General features: G+C 42.4%; 2 protein-coding genes across 4 annotated transcripts in view; both read right to left on the reverse strand.

Moving 5' to 3' along the window:
• Positions 1–15,741, reverse strand: part of LRMDA (leucine rich melanocyte differentiation associated) — a 628,583-nt gene extending 612,842 nt beyond the window's left edge. The window contains exons 1-4 of one of the 2 annotated variants that reach the window (XM_085554242.1): positions 15,475–15,741; positions 14,952–15,114; positions 14,303–14,427; positions 13,659–13,737 (exon numbers count right to left, since the gene is read on the reverse strand). In XM_085554242.1, the coding sequence (XP_085410368.1) occupies positions 13,659–13,700 (42 nt within the window). In that variant the 5' untranslated portion in view covers positions 13,701–13,737; positions 14,303–14,427; positions 14,952–15,114; positions 15,475–15,741. The remainder of the gene's footprint in view (positions 1–13,658; positions 13,738–14,302; positions 14,428–14,951; positions 15,115–15,474) is intronic. The other variant, XM_085554243.1, reaches the window with a different exon arrangement.
• On the reverse strand, positions 813–22,166 carry LOC107315911 (uncharacterized). Of its 2 annotated transcripts, XM_085554247.1 has the most exons (4): positions 21,337–22,166; positions 20,792–21,181; positions 19,958–20,659; positions 813–2,217 (listed from the first exon to the last, which is right to left on the reverse strand). In XM_085554247.1, exons 1-3 carry the CDS (start codon positions 21,567–21,569, stop codon positions 20,581–20,583), a joined length of 702 nt encoding a protein of 233 aa, XP_085410373.1. In that variant the 5' UTR covers positions 21,570–22,166; the 3' UTR covers positions 813–2,217; positions 19,958–20,580. The 2 variants fall into 2 exon arrangements, with proteins under 2 accessions (XP_085410373.1, XP_085410372.1); XM_085554246.1 differs by having other exon boundaries at positions 19,958–21,181.
• Positions 22,167–22,235: the final 69 nt, after the last annotated feature.

A 22,235-nucleotide genomic window follows, 5' to 3' on the forward strand; every position in this document is an offset into this window, starting at 1 on the left:
TAGAATACAGGGCAATTTGCATGGAGAACAGAACCGCGTTTGGAATTACCAGCAATACCCATAGGTTCTCCCATGGCATGAGGGTTTGCTCAATAAAATAGAGAAATGACGGCAGGCTGCAGTTGGTTGGGTAGAGTGGGTAAATCCAAGGCTTTCTGTAAGAATTCTGAGACTTTTGAAGACACTTAGTTTTCTCAAGCTTGGCTCCTAAATCCTATTAGTCACCTACCTACCTCTTTAGCTGCCTAAGCACCTTTAAAAATCTGTCTCTCTATTGCTAATAGAGCATAACTCACTCTTGCTGAAAAGTGGAAGCATGCTGCAAGGGGAAATAAGTTGCAGGAGGATGTGTATTCTACACTGCAAATCTTTCTATGGTTTATTCACCAACACAGCAGAAACTAATACTGTACTTGCTGCTCTGCCTCATCATGTCAACAACACATTCCTGCTACAACTGTGGCATCACCTTTTCCCTAAGGCCATTCCTTCCTTTGCTCTGACCACTGAACAGAAAACAATGAGCAAAGGACCCGGAGGGGAAGACACTGTGCACCCCCTGTTATTTTAATGCATATATTAAAATGAGAAATGGGCCAACATGCAGAAAAACAAAACACAATCCGTGAACAAACCATTCTATTGCTTTGTATAGATCTAATTTTTCATGTATAGTCCAAGAAAAAGAAGAATCAAACCCTTCATCTGCAGCAAATAAGCAGATCCTACGTTGATGAATAAAAGTTCTGTTTCTCTATGTAAGAGTTTTCCATCAGGGTATACTTACTAGTTCAGGTCATCACTCAGCATGCTTCAAACAATCAGTGCCCGTGTTTATTTATTAGATCATGTAGCAAATAACATATGCCAAGAAAAACAAGTGCTGTGTGAACTGTAAATTTAATCAAAGCAATACAGTCTACTCTTCTCTATCTACCTCTTTTTATCTCTTCTTTAGTTACAAGCATGTGATTCCCATCAGAATCCCCCATAACTCAAAGCACGAAGTGGCCTCCTGCTATAGGCAGCTGTATTTGTCTTAATGGAGTAAATTCAGTTCAATACTACACTCCTGTAAAATTGGAATAACTATACTGAAAACAATTTAGCACATCATTATCCATATTATTAGTATTAATTTTAGTAGAGTGCTAGCTGTCACTGCAGAGAGATCTCTGAAGAAAAAAAAACCTGCCTGAGTAGTTTACCGAGGAGTACAGACAAATAATAAGTCTGTTTTTTCCACCTTCTTACATTGCCAATTGCATTAACCTGCCATTGATCCTCCTACTTACTAGGCAAGACCTTGTCTAGAGGGAGAAGTTGCAGGTCCCGCTCCCTTAAGTAGGTGACTTAAATTGACTTTATCATCTTTTCAATCAGCGTAGCTGAATTTTGTAAATTACAAAAACAATTTAAGGAGGTGGCAAACTGTTTTAAGTGCACCTGGCTTATAATCTTTCTTTTTAAAAACCAGTTAAACATTTTCCTGTATAGACACGGCCTAGATTATTATCTGTTATGGATAAAATAACATATCCAGATCCCACGGTGTGTAATAAACAAGGGGTGCTACCAGCCTCTTCTACTGTACAGGAAGGGAAAAATACAAACAGCAGAAAAGGGAGATGACTGCCTTGTTGTGACCCTAGACTCTGAAAAGTTACATCCTGACCATGCTAACTCTGATGCCAAATTGCACATCATCATTTTAAGAAGGAAAACTTGCTTCGGCGGCTTTCTACCACCAGAGTTACTTTGTAACATCTAATCTGAAATTGCAACCAATTAACAACATCATCTTAGATTTCAAGTGCACCAGTAAACGCACTCATTTGTTGTTGCCTCATGTTATTATGAACCTAAAATACATTACACCATTAAATAAATACAGGGGGTATTTTTGGCTGCTGAGCCTGCTGATCATCAGCCTCAATTTATAGCATGGATTCTAGATCACTAAGAACTGGTCTCTGGTTTTAGAATGCCTGTAGGGCCAAGATGAGTCTTCCATCCCACTTCCTCATAGCCTCTCCATGGTCATGCAGGTAAAACCACAGGATGGTACCTGGCGTGTTCTCACTATATCCTCTCTTGAGCAGAGGAGCACGTACTTCTAGTGGATGAAGTACTGGTTTGTACAGATGGAGGAGCCATTGAACCGGTTTATTTTTCTTCAAGCCGCTGAACCAGTTTCTCCACAGCTGAGACACAGGCCTGAAGAGAGGAAGACATAGTTAAAGTAGGCTAGCCACTTATCCACAGTCTCTCCATACTTTTCCAGTTCATTCCTGCCAGGGTGCTGGCATACAATGATGATGCATTCCACACAACATTCTGCTACATCACTCACAATGCTGATTGATCAAATGCTGATCACCAACCTCATTTTACAGCAAGGATTCCAGATCATTAAGAAGCTGCCTCTCATTTTTAGAATGTATTTTTCACCATACAGCCTGTATTTGTTCATTTGAGCATCACAGAAAGCTACCTTCCTGAGTCCTGGCCCTGTACAACCTGAGTCATCGGAATGTTTTCTTCAGCTTTGATAGAGCTGCCTACATGAGTAAGGCTTTAAATGACTAAATTTGCAGTTGAAGTATATATATTTATTTTATTTTGTGGTTGCTTAGAAGCTGAAAGTTTTGTGAGGAATCTCTGTTCAGATTGAAATAATTTATAGCAGTGGGGTTTCAGTAGCCTTTGAAATGTCTTTTTTTTTTTTTTTTGGCGGTTTATGTAGACACAAAATATTTTTAAAAATTGCTTTAAATTATCAAGATTTCACCATACAGTTAGAAGCAGAAACAGGCAGTTCTGTATGGGCCATTCAAAAATGGTTTCCTTACATTTTCAGCAACGCATTGCCTAAAACTTCACAGCGCTCAACATGAATTACATACAGGAAAAAGAAAATAATAATCCCTCTTTTTCATTTCAACAACAAAACAATCTTAGCTAACTCACAGAATTCTCCCCCTCTGACCATCAAAAATCTTGACTCAGTCTTTACCCATGTAACTCATTTGCTGATGTTCACAAAGAAAACATTGGCTCAAAATAATTGCTTGTAAGTTTCCAACTGAATACAATAGTCAATACAAAATGGATCAATTTAATTTGAAGAGACTGACTGTACTGCAGACATTTTTGTCTATATTACCAAAGGAAGGAGAACATTTTATGCACACATATCTTCACTTAGAACTGTTTTTAATCCTAAATAGTTAAAAGGGTTGTTTAATGTTCAAACTAATAGATTCAGATGTCTCCCAGGAAAGAGCATTATTAGCACACTCTGCCATGAAACAAACAAGGAAAAAATGAAGATGATGGAACTAAGACAAAACATGACAAAGTGCATAGATGGATCTCACTGACAGAGACGAGAAGAAATATAGTAATGACTTCATTTGCTATTTCTATTCTGAACTGCTGGAAACTTTTTCTTTTCCTATCTCCAACCTATTTCTTATATTGCCACTTATAAAGCCATTTAACAGCTAATGATAACTTAAAAGGATATGAAGAGCAAGTTACGCATGCATGTACACTCAATACACTACTGCAACTTTTCTTGTACTATATTGGTATAACAGTATGATACAGTTCTATAAAACTCAAAGATAAGTACATCCACATTCTTTTTTTTCTTTTTTTTTTTTTCCCCTTTCCACTGCTCCTGAATTAAAATGATGATAGAGGGATAAGAGTGTTTGGCTTTTTTTATTTTCCCTCTATCTCAGAAGTGAATATCCATAGAGCATGTCTGAAACTCCTGTTATACAGCAGCAGTGTGGTATGAGCACAGTGAGGATACAAGGTGACTGGGAACAAACACAGCTTTGACTGAAGTTTTCTCACACTCTTATTGCAAAGATACCTTGAAGTTCAGCATCACCTGACTTCTTTAGAGAGCTTCACTTTATAACCTAATTATTATTCTTCAAAAGTAAACTTCCACATAGGTCTTATAATTCAATATACTATAAGGTAAGAATTCTCAAAACAAAGAACAGCCTAAAAGCTTAGAACACAGAGGGGAAAAAAACATTCATGAAAATTTTACCTATTAATCTGGTTTCCAATGAGGATAATAGCAGTTTTGTCTGCCATGGTACAGACCAAATATAATTAAAATCCATTATGTCACATTATATATCACACTATAGCTTTTAGGCTAGAATTTCATCCAATAAGCGATGTGTTGAACAACTAAAATGTAGCAACAATTAATTGCATAATTCTCCTTTGTATCCGACAGAAAAGAAAGAAAAAAAAAAAAATAAGGAAAAAAGAAAGAGGAAAGGAGGGAGGAAGGAGTGTGTACAATCAGAGGTGAGCAAGAAAGAAGATTAAAGGTATGATAAAGTCTAATTTGAGGCCACTGTAAATTGCAGTCCCATTATAAATCACAGGTTTGAAGCTTTAAAAGTTATGTGAGGTGTTTTTGTGTTCCAGATCTTCATCACAATATCTGAAGCAGAGACCGCCTGCTGTACAAAGACAAAACAAAATTATTTCCAAAAATGCTTGTAGACAAAGATCAAAGAAAAGAAGGAAGTGGCTGTAGAGGCTGAAGGAGGTTGAAGCTTGGATGATCTCTCTTTTTCTATCATCCTGGTTGCTCATTGTTGAGCTGACATACCAAACTTCTTGGAGGACTGGGTTTTTTTGTTTTGCTTTTCTTCTTCATCTGATCCCCTGGAGACAAAAATCTGCAAATTATTTTTCCAACATCACTATATAATGAGAGACCTGGATAGAAATAGGTATCTACTATTCAAAAGATATGTTGGAATAAGTTCTATGTCTGTCTTTACCCTGGAAAAAAAAAAAAAAAAAATGTATAGCCAGGAAGGATTGTGAGTCAAGGTGTGAAAATTCCTGATGTTAGGAAGCAGGTTCCTTTCCTGCTTTGCATCTATGTACATGTCCCTGTTTATTATTGCTTTTGTAAATACATTTTTGAGCTGGTTACATTGGAAAAGTTAATGACTTGGTCACTTTTAGCCTTCACTTTTTCTAATTCACTATGTGGAATTTTCCACACAGATTACAGATGTGCGATTCTACTGCTGAAAAGAGACCACAAAGCAGGTATGTAGTCCAATCAGAAGTCAACACAGGACAGGTCAGTATGGAATTACTTCTATATATGAAGGAACAAAGGTTTTACCTCTCTTTTGTCCAGTTCCGAAACCAGTTGTTTTTGTTCTTTATACCTTGAGTACCAAATCTTTCTGAAGACATGTATGCAAGTTGCCAACCATGTGAATGACTATGAAAGAGCAGAGCTCACACAAAAGGCACCATCTTCCGCAGTTTGTTAAGCAGCAACTTTTCCCATTACTCATTACTTTCATCCACCCTTCCTTCTGGGTGAGGAAGGTTAAGTACAGCTCAGTTAGCATTAATTCTGCATCATCTGGAGACGTCACGAGGAAGAGAACATGCTGATGCATGATGCAAGATGGGAGAGCTGAAAACTGAATGTTATAGAAGCACATTCTCTGCAAGCAATATACTGTCAACTAATATAGAGAGAGAAATAAAAATCTGACAAAAAAGCAGGCTTTATACCTCTTGGAAATGAAAGAAAATGCAAGGGAAATTGGGATGGTTTAGTTTAATTGCCTCTTCTTGCTGGTGTCTTTAGTACTTTGCTCTCTTCTTCCGCACTCTGCATGCAAACACACTAATACAGACATCCTTCAAATCCCATAGCATGTGTAACCTTCTTTTCTAGGAGAGATGAAGCAGAAAGATAACCTAACTGAAGCCTGCAGATTCCATAGTACCTTCCGGTTCTCCAGAATATTTTTGTTCTAAGCTCTCTGCTCCTGCATCTAGCACAATTCAGTCAAACAATATTCAGTCCCTCTAGAACTAGAAAGTCATGTATAATCTAGTTGAAGGATAACAGAGCCCAGTGCAGTTTGCTAGGTATTTTCAGCAAGGATGTGCTTTTTTAGCAAGAAAATGGCATTACTGTGAACAGAAAACATATGGAAAAACCTCCAACCTGGGATCAAGCAGTCCTGTGATGTTAGATTCATTTCAACTTTCCAAATGTTCCTTCTTTTGCAAAATTTTTTCAAGTTCTCAGTAGCACATACTTAAATAAGCCTTCATTGGTTTCTTTGGTGAGAAACACAAAATAAATAGCAGAGTGAAAACCAAGGGTCTTCCAGTTTACACCGAAGAGATCATCAGAGACAGACAGGTGCTAAACTGGAGAAAATTCCTGACCTCATTTTGGGATTACAACTTTGACTCCACACATACAAAACTATCTGAAAACATGTTGATATTTGGTGGCAATACTGGCAACCATGCTGCAATCACAAGAGGAGATTATGGAGCTTCAAATTACTATTGCTTTTGATGGACTGTTAATAATATAATATAAAGCTTTTCATGCTTAGGTTTCTTGCTGGAATCCCAATCAGATGAGCAAAGCATAAAGCTTATGATCAGCTGATGGTGTTGGGTAACATAAGACTAATTAGGTACAAAGTATTTCAGTCCCAGTTGAGAGATGTTCATATCAGAAAATCTGCATAGAAATATATAGCAGAATTGACATACTTGATTGAATGGCAATAAAGAGTATAACCACTTGAAATTCTCTCAGGCTTTTTCTCTAGATCAAGGTTTGATCTGAAGAAAATCATACTCTAAGGTCTTGAGTTTCAAAGTTGATAATTAAGTATTTTGTACCAAGAACTTACAGCAGAGAACAACAACAAAAACCATCACATGGTTCTGTTTTGTGGTTGTTCTTTTTAATAAAGGTTATTCTAGTGCATCTGGGTGACATAATAGCTCATGTGATTATCCAGAGAGTTAAATTACTGTGCTACTTTTGGCTCACTTACTAAAGATTCTGTACCGTGTTAGGACAATGCTGAGTGAATTCGGTTACAAAAAGTGAAGGCTAAAAGGGATCTAGTCATAGAAGACACTGTTTTTAACATTTGGACACAGCAGCACTACAGAAATCTTAATACCAAAACAAATAAAATATTTCAGGAAGTTAAAATTTTATTATCCATAAAACTTTTACAAATTAATTGCTTCTCCCTCCCCCCTCCCCCAAGAAAAACAAACAAAAAATATGTTTGCTTTTGGTGGAGTCACTCAATTTATGTGACAGAACCCAGGAAAAGGGAAGCTGTCGTGAATATCGTCATGGATCAGAACTTCAGGACAGAGGAATAAAAGAGCTTGCAAAAAAAATGAGCTGTTAGAGAACTGGTGCTAACCAACAACAACCACTTTATTCTCAGTTCAAAACTCTTGAGAAATATGCACAGCTAATTCTCATGATGAAGGGTTAGGAACACATAGAGTTGCCAGCCAAGTTTCTAGCATTTTTTCCAAGTTTGTCATCTGCCTTAGAATTCCCTACCAAAACAGAAAAACAGCTATTAGACTGTAACCTTATACCTTCTACTTGAAGACAACTGTTTGTAAATATTTTTCAAACCACCAACCAGTAAGTAACAGAATCTACAAAATTTCACAGCTTTGAGAACCATGCGCTGAAGATGAAGTTAAGCAGTAGCAATCATGGGTAGCCATAAGTTGTGTCTGATGGCTTGCTTGACCTTATGTCAATTCATTAACTACCTATTAAAATATTTACTAACCATTTTAGGAATTAAAACCTCATTTCCTTTCCTCAAGTACAGCCCCTCTGGCCCACATGCTACTGGCAGTGCCCAGTGAGTAGAGGTTTCCCCCAGCCTGATGGGGTACCCCAGCCATGCCATTCCAGCCATGCAAATTCAAAATGCAGTCCCACCTGTCCCTTAGGTAGAGTAGCCAGAACTCAGGAAGTAAACCCCTTGTGCAAAATCCTGACTATCTGGGATCTAGTGGCTAACCTGGATGCTTTTCTCCTCTTTCTTTGACCTTCTACTTGAAGGTGACTTAGATATAGGGTTAGGGAAAAATAAATAAATAAATAAACCACATTAAGCTGCTCATGAAGTGAAGAAAAAAAAGTACCTCTAACAAAATAACTTCATGGGTGCAACAGTACGGCATTGTTCCATATGTTACACTGAATTACAAGTTAATAAAAGCTTAAATTCAGTTCTTCCTTACCACGAATTTTTCATGATGAAAAAATGCATATGTTAACAAAACTACAGAACTGTCCCCGCTGTCACAAACTGAAAGAAGTTCTGATTGCAAGAGAACCACACACTGGAAAATCTTCTGTTACTGAAAAGTTTGAGCTTATCTGTTCTATAGTGCTTATTTAAGATAGTTTTGTTTAAGTAGAAAAGTGAAGAGCAAAACATTCATTGAGAACTAAATAGGTAAATGAACAAAAAGAAGACTTTGGCAAGTCTACCAAACAATTTTAGAGACTCTATTTTAAGTGTACGTGAATATACACATTTTCATCATACAGGCTCATAAACTCACATATTGAAAATAACATTTTCAAAGTTTCATCTAGAGGGAAATTTTACTAGTGTTCATCTTTTGCTCCTAGTGAATGGAAATACACATTCATTTCCTTCTTCTTTTACTGCCTGTTTCAAATTGTATTCACTATTCAGTATCATAATTTGTCTTTCAGCGGAAAGATTATAAGTAAATGTGTTTGTAGAAATTGTTCGTAATGATTGGTTCTTAGTGTTATTTATATTGGTTATTTTAAAATATAAAGGAAGTTGTACCTAACATTTCTAAAGTGTCATTTGCCTGAAAATTTCACGACATTTTACATCTATTAATCAATTAAGCCTTACTATACCTATCTCAGTTAGGCATGAATATTCCAATTTTACAGCTAGTTACACTGAAAATAGCTCAAAAGGTTAGCTGTCTTGCTAATACTCTAGAAGAGGGATAAAGCCCAGGAATTGCAATTGCTGCTGAATGTATAATAAAAAGTGAAATGCCTTTTCCCTCTTGAAGAATGGAAAAGGCAAAATTAATAGACAGAAGTTTGAGCTTTTATAGAATTTTTACCTTTTCTTTTTAAACAAAATATTTTGTTACAAACCTGTTCAAGAGATAAGAATATGTAAACATTCAAGAGATTCCTATGAGAAGTTCCCCATGATGTGGTCCCCTAGAACAAGGGAAAAGTAGTCGTATAGAAGTATACTCTGTACACACCTCACCATCCAAGAAAGATCAAGAGAACTTCAGTTTTGAAGAAGTTTCTTCAGCTGGCTACCTCAGAACACGTTGAGGCCACCTTATACTTGCTTGAGCACTAAAAATGAAGGTACTCAACTGGCACAGCTGTACAGTACCATATCATGTTAATTCTGGCAAACCTGTTGGTCCAATGCTACTAGAATATTTTTGTTTTTTCAATTTTCTATGCTAGAAAGTATTCAAGTTAGAGAAAAATCATCCTGTTTATCCTGTTTCTGCATTACTGTAGACTGTCACTGATTACAACCATTGTATTTCCAGGTTCATGTCCCAGTTATATTAGTAATCATCACTGGGTAACTTTTCTATACCTTTTCAAGACGAAGATAATGAATTCAAAATAGGCTTATTTAAATGTGCATTTTCATTTTTACCATGAATTTTAATCCTTTATTTCTTTGAATCTTTTAATTTTATTTGGGGAAAAAAAAAAAAAAGAAAAAGAAAAAAAAAGCACTACAGGGTTCTTAAGTTTTATCAGACTATAAGTGTTTCTTATATGTGAAGGAAAAACATTCTGCTTTGTTATACTGTGCTCGGTTTTATACTGCCACTCCTCTCAGAGGGCTCAGTGACAAATTATGGTCCTGTGGCATTCTCTCTGTTGCAGACTTTTCACCAAATGAGACAGGGATCACACAGAGGTGATACTGTTTGATCTTGATGTTCTATCATCATCAAGACTGTCACCGTGTCTATGCACTAAACAGAGTGAATCAAGATTGCAGAGGCAACCTCCATTCTGGCACTTCCTCATTTTTCCATGCCTGACTTAGCATGCTTAATGTTCTTTTCATTTACAGTCACTGTAATTGTCATTGAGGTTCTGAGCCAGATACTTTCAGTACATCTATAAGGCCCTTCTATCAGGGAGAAAGCCCTAGCTCCAAGTCCTATATACGTAGATGGGCTGATCTCCAAACTGTCTCCACAACCATCCTTTCCTATCTCCAGCCAAAGGACACCCTAGTGCTCTGCATATATCATAATCACTTAACCAGTGCTTCACGCCTAGAAGGGCTTACAGCTACACTGTAAAAACCATGTTTACCCAATGTATTCAGTTAATTACTTAGTGGCAGATCCCCTTGTTCCAGCAGCCTGCTAGAGGACACCAAGGATGGGCATAACACCATGGTGGTGTCAGGTAGTTCCAGCTTCCTCAAGATGGAAATTTGGTTTTGTGTAGAGGAAGACCAAAGCATCAGATTTTTGCCCCTGCATACCAGCTACAGGTTCCTAAGGTCAAGAAGTCCTTCATCTGCCCAAAACAAAGCTCCCAAACCAGGCTGCTTGACTTGAAGCATGCAAAACAGTTAAAGTGTTTTTATACACATTTCTGTAACATAAGACACTTTCAGCATTTCAGGTAGAGTAAAAGCACTTAACTTAGTTCACCAATTTGCAAAAGTAAAGTAGATTAAATTATATTATAAAGATATTATGACCAAAATGCTATTATTAGAAACCAACACTTTGGAAACAATACCTACTGCAAAAATGTTTTTGTCTACTTCTATAAATTATCCAAGTGTTGCTCCTCATCCATTACTGACAGTAATACCTTAGTGATATGCATTATGCATTAAATATTTTTATAATCATTCAGAACTATTTGTACTAAACAGTGATAGCAGACATTCATTTAAAGTTTAGAAATGTTAAAGTTGATAGCATACAATATGTATCAGAATATCATAGATTAGATTGTAGCAGATATCATCAGGCAATTTTATTTATGCGGAGTGGAAGGATGGAAAACTAAACATTTTTAATCCAAAAAAATCTGTTCATGATTTGACCTAAACTGATAAAAGTCAAGATGTTCATATCTGAACTTGTCACTTGAAGGTGAACTAAGAAATCTTTAGCAGTAAAGGGCAAAAAAATCAAAAGCAGCAAAAAAAAGCAGGCATAGAAATTTCCTATAACTTCACATTTAGGAAATGAAACACGGAGCCAGTAGCAACTATCTTCTTTGGCTGGAAGTCAAACAAACCTGTATCAACAGTGCTACCACACACTGGCTTTCAGGTAACCTGTACAAAGAATTAGTGGGCGTCTCAATTGCAGAAAGCCAGTCACACAACTGGTATTTCTGCAGAATCAACAGCAAGGATGTGAATGAACTGTTCTCTAATTATTCTGGCAAAGCAGAGGAGAACATTCTGCACTTCATTCTCTAGTGTCATCAGTCTGACGTCTTTATAACCATTAAATTAATTTTCTCTACCTCAGGAGTCTGTTTCGGTTCTTAATCTTGCAAGGATGAAATTCACCCTGCTTTACAAGGTCTGAGAAAGACCCCAGTGCAACAGATCCACACTGAGATCCTAGTGCCTATCCTGAGGATAGATAACTGGATGAATCTCTGGAGGCTGCATTATCCTTTTTTTTTTTCCTCCCCCATTACATTCCACAAGAAAGTGTACATAGGCCTTCAAGGAAGATGTGGGAGCATTACTGATAAACATTTTATCTATATGGAGAGACATGCAGGCAAGATAGTGTAAAAGATACCAAACCACCTCTAAGACAAACATTATTCCAAAAGGTGATACTTCTCTTACATTTTGTTGTTTTTTTTCCTCAGTCTATATATTATAAACATAAATATAACCAACCCAGGTTAGGGTGTCTCGGCATCTCAAGTTACTGTTCACAGTAAAAGTGTTATTGCTTTCATTAAACCAGCATAAATATATAAATAAAACTACAATATCGCCACGGGAGAGAACCATATTTTCTTTCTGCACTCTTCTTGGTTACACTAGATTGCACACCCAGAAGCAACCTGAACTAATCTTGTCCTTTACTACTGCAAGTAACTGGAATTTTTCACACCATCTGAATCACAAAAATTTAAAATATTGGCCCAAAAAAATCAAGGTCAGCTCATTTTCATAATCACAGCTGAGCCCCAAACCAGCCATTTTTCATCTTTCTTGTTGCACAAGCAATTTTAAATGGTACCTTGAAAGAAACAGATAGTTCTGGCCAAGAATAGCTTCTACTTCTACTGTAAAGAGGCTGTCAGAGATCCACAGTTGTTTATATGTATGCTGTAGTTATTAACACAGTCTTTAAAAAATCCCATCTACTCCAGATAGCTTTCACGATGAAGGAAAAATGGCATGAGATGCTTACTTTTTTCTCCTCTGGTTTAGTAACACAATTCATTATTAATGATAACAGACATGTTATAGAATTAATAGACCAGGGAAACTGAATCACCTCTGGAGTATTTTAAATTAGGTTATAATGTTTACTGTACTCCTTAGATGCCATAATTTGGGTCCAACCATTCTTCTCTCTCATTAACATACTTTGATATTAAAACCTATACTATCTATAAAAGCATCCTACTTAAATTTGGTCTTCCCACTGAGATGGTGATAAAAATGTGGGAATGAAACAATGGGTGATTACTGAACCAAAACAGCTGCTTACCACATTCCAATTCTGTTCATGTAGTAGCTAATGAGAAAATGTTGCCTTTTAGTCCAAGGAGAGAAGAAGCAAGCCCTAACTGAAGTAGCCACAATGCTATTATATTATCTCTGTCTTAAAGCTAGCCAACTGAAGAATAGTCTTGCACAGTGTTAATAAATTACATTTCAAAAATGGTGTTTCACTAATTGATTTTACCCTTGTATATTAATAACACTTAAACAAGACCACCAAAGCTATATAATAATGTCATTTGTACCTCTGTCATACTTACATGAAGATTGTTCACGATTTCAAGGTCACAGGTTAAAAAACCCAACATATTAAATAAATCTAACAGAAAACCACAAGAACTCAAATATTACAGAAATGTGGGGCATTTCGCACTCAAAGGACCAAAGACACACCAACATTACACGCATCTGTTGGTTGTATTACATCATTCCATTCTAAAATTCTAAAAATTGATGAAGGACTGAGAAACCTGGGAGGAAGTTTGTTTCTGGTCAGCAAGTAGCACAAAACATGGCAGTGCTGCTGCCAGCCTTACACTAAATAACATTATTTAACTCTGACAAGAAAGCACAGCACCCTAAGTGATCCTCTTGATTTGACCACTCTGTAATGCAACAAGACGCAACACATTATGTTGCAGTATTTCTGTAGGGAATATGAGGTAAAGCTCTTGGCTTTGTTTATGCCATGGTAATACATTAAAGCATTTATTATTTTATCCTCATTAAAACTCTTAGTAGCTGATAACTAAATAGCAGGATTCCACTTTACAGATAAACAAAAAGCCACAGAGTAAAGCTGCACACTTAATGGTAAGCCTAGAATTGGAATGTAAGAGTTGCTAACTCTGTCTGGTCCCTGTTCTTCTGTGGCCACAATTTAATAAGTTTACTTGAACAGACCACTTATTTACTGTAAGGATTTGTGACCTTGGCCAGGATCCTGTTGTCTTTAATCTCTGTTCCTGACACTAAAGGTACATTTATCAGAGCTGGGAGTACCTGAATGAAGCTGGTCAGGAAACAAACTCTTCGCACTCCCATAGTTCAGCCTTGCTTTGTCATCCATTGGGCATTTGAACTTTCCATGAATGAAAAAGAAACAAAGAAAAAAAAAAAATTATATATATGTTTAAATGGGAAATAAATGACTTAAAGGGTAACCCTCTGATCAGTTAAAGAAAAACAAAACAGATAATTAGATGAAGTAGGCTTCGGCCTTTGTGCTTTTTACTCTTAGTCTCCTTCAAATGCTTTAAATTTGGAGGAACAAGCAGCCTTCACAAAGAGGGCTACCTCTAGCTGCCTTTTACAATGTGAAGTTCACATGCCCTCTCAGGCTTTGGTAAGTTCTATAACACTCATATTCTAAAAACTTGCCAGAGAAAACAATGAGTATGTAAAAACCACACAAATACATGGAACTTCAAAGAACAGTTTGTCACAATTCAGCCCTTCTTTGGGCAGTGAGAGCTCTGACCAAAAATAAATGCTGCTACAGACTGCTGTCTCCCAACCTTTACTTATTTATTTGTTTTTTTAAAGGTGGGAAACTTTGTAAGCAGATTTTATAACATCAGTCCATTGGAAATCTTCACCCTTTAGGCATTTTGTAGGTTTTTAAACTCACCTTGCGGCTAACTTACTTTGTCTCATATTTCCTAACATGCAGCATTGTTTTCTCCCTCTCCTTTTCTCTCCCCACCACCAGGTAAGCCACACAGCATAACAGCAAGCAAGGAGGTGAGATTCCGGTTGGAATGATGTAATGCTGAAAATTAAATTTACACACAACTGTTCAGAGTCTGGGTCACAGCTGGGTCACCTCTCCGAGTGGGAGGCAATCCAGCAAGAAGCACAGGATAATGATTTCTCTATGCTGAGGCCCATTTCATGAAATATAGCACAAGGCTCTACCTCGATATCTGAATCTAATCTGATTCAATGTGTGTAACTATCAGGACCAGTAAGGGGTTATATCATTTCGCTATATGCTATGCTATGTCTCCTTTTCCTTTGAACCTACTCACACCCAGATATGAGCTTTCCAATATCTGAACTCTTACCCAGAGATAGTGGGTTAGATAAGGGCTGGTTGGATGGGGCTTTTTACTGAACACAGCACATTACTTAGAGATAAAGGAGGAAAGAAAGCCACACACACACCATCTCCATCACCACTGCCACCAAATCTGAAGCACTTGCTTGTTTCTTGAACAAATAGAGTGTTGTCCTGGTTGCTCCTGGGCATCATCCTACGACCAAGGCTATTATTTTCCAGTCCAGAGTACTCACTTCCTTCCAAGTAAGGCTACCACAGCCCTCCACATCCCCAGGACAAGCTATCTGTTAACAGCCTCCAACTGGGCTCCTCCTAGAGGTGTCGGGAAGTGCCTACACCTGGCCTTCAGGGCAGGCATGGGATCTTCAAGCTGCTGGGTTGGGCTTTACGGAACACCTGTAAGACAAAGGCAGAGCCACGTCGGAAGGCGAATCATCCGCAGCCGCTCCCCCCCGCGGAGCCCGTCCCTCGGCCTCTGCAGCACGAAGGCTGACAGCCCCAGCACTGGGAGAGAGGCTGTCAGGGCCGCTTTGCATGAGGCACACGCAGCTCCTGCCCTGCGAAGCCCTAATGTGTTGATTTACGGAGTCCTCTCGGCTGACATGGGAAAATGAGTCTGGTCATGGTTGATTTAACATTTTATGGGCAAAGAGTCAGCCTGCTATAGTAAGTTTGGACTGCCGCGAACATTTTACACGTTTACACGCAAGTCCACGGGAGAAAATATTCAAGCTACTAAGTGATGTTGATGCCCACCTTGATTGAGCTCCGTCGAAAACAACAAAGGTCCCAATGAAACACATGCAGAGGTGCTGCACGCCCCGGGACGAGCGCTCAGACTGAAGCTGCGGGCTCCGGAGGGCAGACGCGACTGGAGCCGACGAAGCCCCTGGCATGAGTGAAGCGGGGCAGCTGCGGCAGCGCATCCCGCTCAGCACGGCAGCCCCGGCCCACTCCGGTGCCTCCGGCTACCGAGCTCTTATCCCCCCGTCCCTGCGGCTCCCGGCCCGGCTGGGGGCGGGCGCAGGCGGCGGGCGGGGCGCGGGATGAGGCGGGGGCTCCGCCCGCCCCGGCGGAAGTGGCGCCGGCCGGGGGCTGCCCGGAGGCTCGGGGCGGCGGATCCAGTCCGCGTCCCTTCCCTTGTGCTGCCAGAGGAGCCTCCCCAGACCCGGCGTGCGGCACCTCCGGGGTCCCCGGCAGCCTCAGCAGCCGCTCGGGGAGCTCCGTGCCCGCAAGACTGAGCGCTGCCGGCCGGGAAATGCGTCCTGCATATAATGCCCGGGGGGTGCACCCGCGAGTAGCTCCGCACCCGAAGTGTTGGGGGGGGTGGGGGGGAATGCGTGCGTCTGCGCGGGGTGCCAGCAGAAAGACGAGTGTTTCTTTCATTAACCTAGCAGTAATTGCCAAAAGACTCCCTTTTTGCCTGCCGCACATAATCAAAAGCGAGTATCTGTATGTGGCACTGACAAAATCAGTAAAACTTCACCTTCGACTTTATTGATCCGAGCAGACAGGCAGAGTTTTCTATGGTGTTCAATTTAGGGAATTAAAAAAAATCACTCCGCTAACAGCATTCGGTACATTTCTAACCCATATGTCACCTCGGTGCTTTAAATAATTATATTTGCATGCAGGGAGTGATTCATAAATATGTCAGGGTTGTGAAATATAGGCAGGCATTTCAAACTTTCTATTTAAAAAACATGAATTATGGCCACGAAAAATGTGTTCCCATTTAAGGGTGATACGAAGTATTTGGTGTCTAGTACGGAGGCCCATCCATCATATAGACAATAAAGAGAGTTTTTGCCTGACGTTGGAAATTTATGGTTGCCCTTCTCTGCCCTAATAACTCAAGCATTGTGTCAGCCCGTGACAGCCTTTGCAGAAAAACAGCAACCCTGTTATCAATCAAAAAGCCCTTTTACATTTTTAGCAAAACTCTGATCATCCAGACACCCTTTTAATGTATATATTACATCATTATAGATCATTCTGCACTTTTACTGCAACTCAACAAAATGATCCATCACTCTGGGACAGTCCTGATGAACGCTGATGTAAATTATTTGCACGTCGCTAGTACAGTACCAAATGAAAAATGTACTTTAGGTGGAATTAATTTTCAGGTGTAAAATGCTAAAGATGAAAGCGGTTGGGATTAGAAGAGCCCTAAATGCATCATTAGGGATGACCGAAAACAAGCTAGCAGTTATTAAAATTGAGATTATTTTAACCTTTTCGGATCGGAGACCTCGGCTGTTTCAAGAAGATGGCAAAGACGTACCGCTCTCTCGCTTCCCCCCGCCCCCACCCGGTCGTGCCCATCTCGGAATTACTTCGAGGATTATTGTTCATTTGTCACTCGGGCTGTCGGATGAGGTTAATTATTGGGGTGCCCGTGCCTTTTCCAGCCACAGCCCTCCAACTTTGCGGCGCTCAGAAAAAGGCGCTGCTCCTAACGCCGCTGCATCTGGCCGATCTGCACAGTTTCCATAACAAAGTTGTCAATAAACACTCCGCACGTCTGGGAGCCTGGGGGAGGAAGCTCGGGATCGCCTTCACTGCGCGCTGCGCTTTGCGGCGCTGCGCCAACCGGCTCCGGGCGCTGCTCGGGTCAACCTCTCCCGGAGCCCTGGCGGGGATGAGCACGAAGGCATTGCGGACAAGCTGTGGGACTCAAGGGTCAGAGCAAGGTGCCACAGAAGCTGAAGCTTCGCTCCCACAAGCCAGGCGGAGAGCGCCAGCTCAACTACACGTGCGCCGATTAAGGAACGTGCTGTCTCGCTTTCGGCTGCTTGTTTAAATCGCAGCACATTGCACAACGTGAAATGCAACCGAGGATGTCGGTGCTCCTGGCAGGAGCCGTGCCCTGCCCGTGCCGCACCACCGGAGCCGCCTGGCTCTGCTCTCGCCCGCTCCCTCCAGAAAGTTCCCTCAGGGCGGGTTTGAAACGAGAGCTGTTCATCCAGACAACACCTGGAACACAACAGAGGGCACTTCTGGAAACCACCCTTGGTGAAAGGGCTTCAGCACGGGGTTAAAACCTTCACACTCATACACGAAACTCCCAACATCAATAAAGAAATCTATCAAATGGCTTTAAAGGGAAAGGGCTTTATTGGGTGTGTTCGTCGCTTCCTTCTCTCTTGGCGTGACAAAGAGAAGAAAACCGGTTGAATTCCTTTGAAAGCATTTAAGAGAAGGTCCGCTTCCGGAAGGAAGAAGCAAACAAATAAACAGAAAAGCGATTTTCTGCTCGTTTTGCAAAAATATCATTGGGAAGGAAAAGAAAAAAAAGAAAAAAAGAAAAAGGGGAAAATAAAAGTATTGTGCACTTAAACGTGACTGTTATTTTGAAGATGGCTCCAAATTTATCCTCGCTTATAAGACGATTACCTACATGTCACGCAGAGCAAAATATATCTTTCTCATATATATTAGGAAAGTAATTACAATCATAAGGGTAAATATTTTCAAGCGCTATGCAAACAGAGGAGAGGTTTGGAAATCCTCTTTTCTGTTGGCAGGCATTCAGGGCAGAGCTTTGACAACAAGAAATGCCCCGTGCCTCGGCCGGGTACCTGGGCAGATGTGTCAGATGTTATCTGAGTGCCCCCACACTCACATGGGGGAAATAATAAAAATGGAAGGAAAAAATAAGAAGAAGAAAAAAAAAAAAGAACAGTCTGTCCCTTCCCAAGAGTGTGAATTCGTGGCGCCCTATTCCCGACACACCAGAATGTTCTTTCTCAGAAGTATTATAATTTTTGAAAGGGGAATAAAAAGAAGGAAAGGAGACGCATCGTTCACAAAAGCCCACCGCAATGCACGGTACCTCTGTAGGAGCAGTGAGGCGGGTGGGGAAGAGCCAGCACTCCCAAAGCAAAGGAAACTAGTGCCCAGGACAGACAGGTAGCTGTGCTGTGCACAGAAATACAGCACAGGGACAACTCAGCAACCGGGTTTTGGTTAATTAAAAGCTGAACCTTGTTCCGAAGTGATAGAAAAGAGAAGGGGGTGGAAAGGAAGGGAAAAAAAATAAAATAAAATCTCAAGGGCCTGTAGGGCAGTCGCTGTTCAGTTTATAAGACCAAAAAAGCCCTTTCCCAGAGTGATGAACAGAACCTGATGCTGAAATGGCAAGGGAGAGAGCCAGCAGGGCTGGTGCCGAGCTGCTGCAGTTCCCTCTCCCGGGGGAAGGCTCGCTCCGGGTTTTTGGGTGATCCCGACCAGGCTTTGCAGCTCGCCAGCCTGACCTGTCAAGCGGATTATTTTAGAGGGAGATTAATAGGGGAGGCGGGCTGCAATAATAATCGTTTTGTTTGATGTGACAACTTTGATAGGCGTTGATTTACTTACAAACTGATAGGCTTTTAATTGAGCGCCTCCATCCAGCTTGAGATGAAAGGAAAACCGCATTGAAAAGCTGCCCGAGTGCCCTCGAGCCTCAATACTGATTAGCCATCTCGACAGTGAATAGTTCAAGGCATTTTCAAACTTTTTTTCCTCTCTCGGTCTCGCTCTCCTCTCCTCCTCAAATATCTGCCAGCCCACTCCTTTTTAAGAGAAAATAAATCATTTCCATTGTGTGCAAATAAAATCGACTTGACATGCTTGCCAATAGCTGGTAGGTAAAGGAAAGTGTGGACTGGCACTTGTTAATTAATTCCTCCTTTGCTCTCCCCCCCTTTTTTTTTTTAAGTTACAATTTTCCTTTGTAAGACCAGGAAGACGGGTTTCAACCCTCAGGGGTTTTGTTTGTTTGTTTTTGTTTATTATTATTATTATATTAAAGAAGAATAAAAGCTACAGCCACCCAAACTTCAACAAGACTATACAAGTAAACACCCAACAGCAAGCCGGCTGCGCGGATTCATTAAACGAGGATCCCTCGCAAGGTAACGAGCAGGACGGAGTCCGTCTTCCTCAGCCAGGAGCGGAGAGAGCCGCCAGCCCCGCAGTGCTCCGCAGCGCTCCGCGGGGCAGCCGGGCGATGGGACTCCGCTTCTGCGCGCGTTGGGAGCGGGCAGAGCTGCAGCAACTCATAAAGGCTTTTGGAGGGCGAGGGTAGGGGATGGCTCGGCATTTGTTTGTTTTATTATTATTATTTTACAACCTTCTACATAAGAAGTTTACAGTGCTGAGTGTGTTTTAATCCTCATTTCAAAGGCTCGGGGAAAAAAAAAAAAAAAGAAAAAAAAGAAAAGCTGTCTTCTGAAGTTACTAATTGAATTACCTTCCGACGCTTCTACCTCAGCCACAGAGTTCGGGGTTCGCGCTGCTCCCCGCCCGTCCCCGCTCCCCTCGGTGCGCGGTGCCGTGCGCACGGAGCGGGCATCGCCCTCGCTTCGCTGCCCCGATTCCAAGGGCCCTCCCGAAGTCCCCGCAACCTCCGCCGGGCCGGGAGGGAAAGGAGAGGGGAGGGGAGCTGCCCGCAGCTGACTCTGCCGTAGGACAATTAATCTTTAGGCTTTCACCCTGGGAGGCAGGATAAATACAACGAGAAAACAGATAGGAGTCTCTCTGGTCCTGTAAGGAAAACAGCTGTTCCAAGCACTTTAATGCAAATGAACACAAATGAAGGTTTCAGCTTTTTTTTTTTTTTCTCCTTTTTTTTTTTTTTTTTTTTTTTCTCCCTCTCTCTTCCAGAGTTTTACTGCACTCCATTTATCAATTGGACTTGACAACAAAAGAAAGAACGGGGGGAAAACCTGGGGCAGATTCAAGTCACTTCCACTCTGTGTGAAGGAAGGGGGAGTTCCTTACGGGCACGGTGCGGGTTGTCAGTCCCGCTGCAGCAGCAGCAGCTTTTGTGCGATGCTTCTCTCTCTGCCCCCCGATCCTATAACTGTCACGGCCTCAGAAGAACACAGCGGGCACAGAGACATGGAAGCCCGTCTCTGCCTCGCACCGACACGTTCCGGCGACACGCTCCGCGCTTCCAGAGAACACACAGAAATTAAAAAGTTTGTTAAAATCCTCTTTCTAGGAGGCGAGGGGGCAGTTCCGCGTATCGCCTCGTTCTATCCAACGTGACAGAGGTTCAATAAAAGCCAACGGAGATGCTGACCTGGGTACGGGACCAACGGAGCACCGCTCTGGGGGCGGGGAGGGCGGTCGGAGAAAGGCGGCCCGTGGGGAGAGGGCCGCTGGGGGCTGCCCCGAAAGGGGCCCGGAGGTGGATGTGCGGGGAAGGAGAAGGTGAAGGAGAAGGACGGGGTGCGGACGGGCCGAGAGCGAGCAGGGAAAGTCCTTCCCCACGCCCACCTCTCCCAGAGCGGCGCCTGTTCTGGTCGGAGTCCAGGTCAGGAATTGGCCGCGACCCCTGAAGCACTTGCCTTGTTCTTCACTTGTCAAACGTGTTTTATCTCTAAGTGACCTTTTTGTTAATGTTGTAGATTGTGTGGGCCACCATGTCAGATCCGGAAACAAAAGTAAAAGATTGATTAACACGTTTTGCCTGTGGAAAAAAAAAAAAAAGAAGAAATAATAATAAAAAAAAATAAAAACATTACGGGATGAGGAGCCGAGGAAGAGCGGGACGGGAAGTACAAAGGGGAGAGCAGCGGGCGGCACGGGGAGCGGTAGAAGGGCCGCAGGCAGCGCTCAACTCACGCTGCGCCCCCGGAGCGGCGCAGGCGGCCCCCAGCGAGGCCGGGTGCGGCGTCGGGGCCGAGACGGCCGCTGCGTTGGTGGGAAGGGGACAGCGGCCCCACCGCCCGTTTCCAGCAGAAAGACGAGTTCCTGCTCTCCGCCGCGGAGCCGCTCGCTCCCGCACTGTTTTCCTTCCTCCCTCTCTCTCCCCCTGGAGTCACACCAGGCTTGTAATCAGCAACAAAAGCTGACATAAATCAGGGCGGATTGGCAGGGCTGACAAGCCACTGACGGATGGCGGCGGGGAGCGCTGACAGCTGACGGCGGGGCGGGGACCCGCGCGGCGCGGCGCGGCGGGCGCTGCGTGACAGTGCGCGACGCCGCCGCCGCTTTCCACGCCGCCGCAGGCCGCACCGCAGCGCCCCGGCTCACGCCCGCCGCGGGCAGGGCCGCCGCTCTGCAGGTTCTCGTCCGTGCCCGTCCCCGGGGCCCGGCGGGGGCGACGGAGCCGCACCGGGAAAAGGGGAGTGGGGACGAGGGCCGGGCGCTGCGCGGCGCTGCGCGGAGCGGACGGGCGGCGGAGGGCCGCGATCGGGAGGCTGCCGCGTCGGGGCCGTTCTCAGGGTCGGAGGGTCCCTGCGTTTGCCTCCTTCCCGGCCGGCGCCCGTCGTTCCGCCGCCGCCTCCGTCGCCGCCCGGGGAAGGCGCGCTGGCCGCGGAGGAAGAAAAACGTTCGCGGCGCGTGATGTGAAACACAGAATTAACGCCCAGCCCGTCCTGGGAGCGCAAACAAGGAAGGAGGGGAGGGGAGGAGGGGAGAGGGGAGGCGGACGAGAAAGGGAAAAAAAAAAAAAAAAAAAAAAAAACAGCGAGAGCCCATTAAAAACAGAGAAAAAAAGCCCCAGAAAAGGGAACGTCACA

Source organism: Coturnix japonica, chromosome 8, assembly GCF_054131305.1.
Source record: "Coturnix japonica strain WE chromosome 8, WE-NBRP24, whole genome shotgun sequence".
Classification (NCBI taxonomy): Eukaryota; Metazoa; Chordata; class Aves; order Galliformes; family Phasianidae; genus Coturnix; species Coturnix japonica.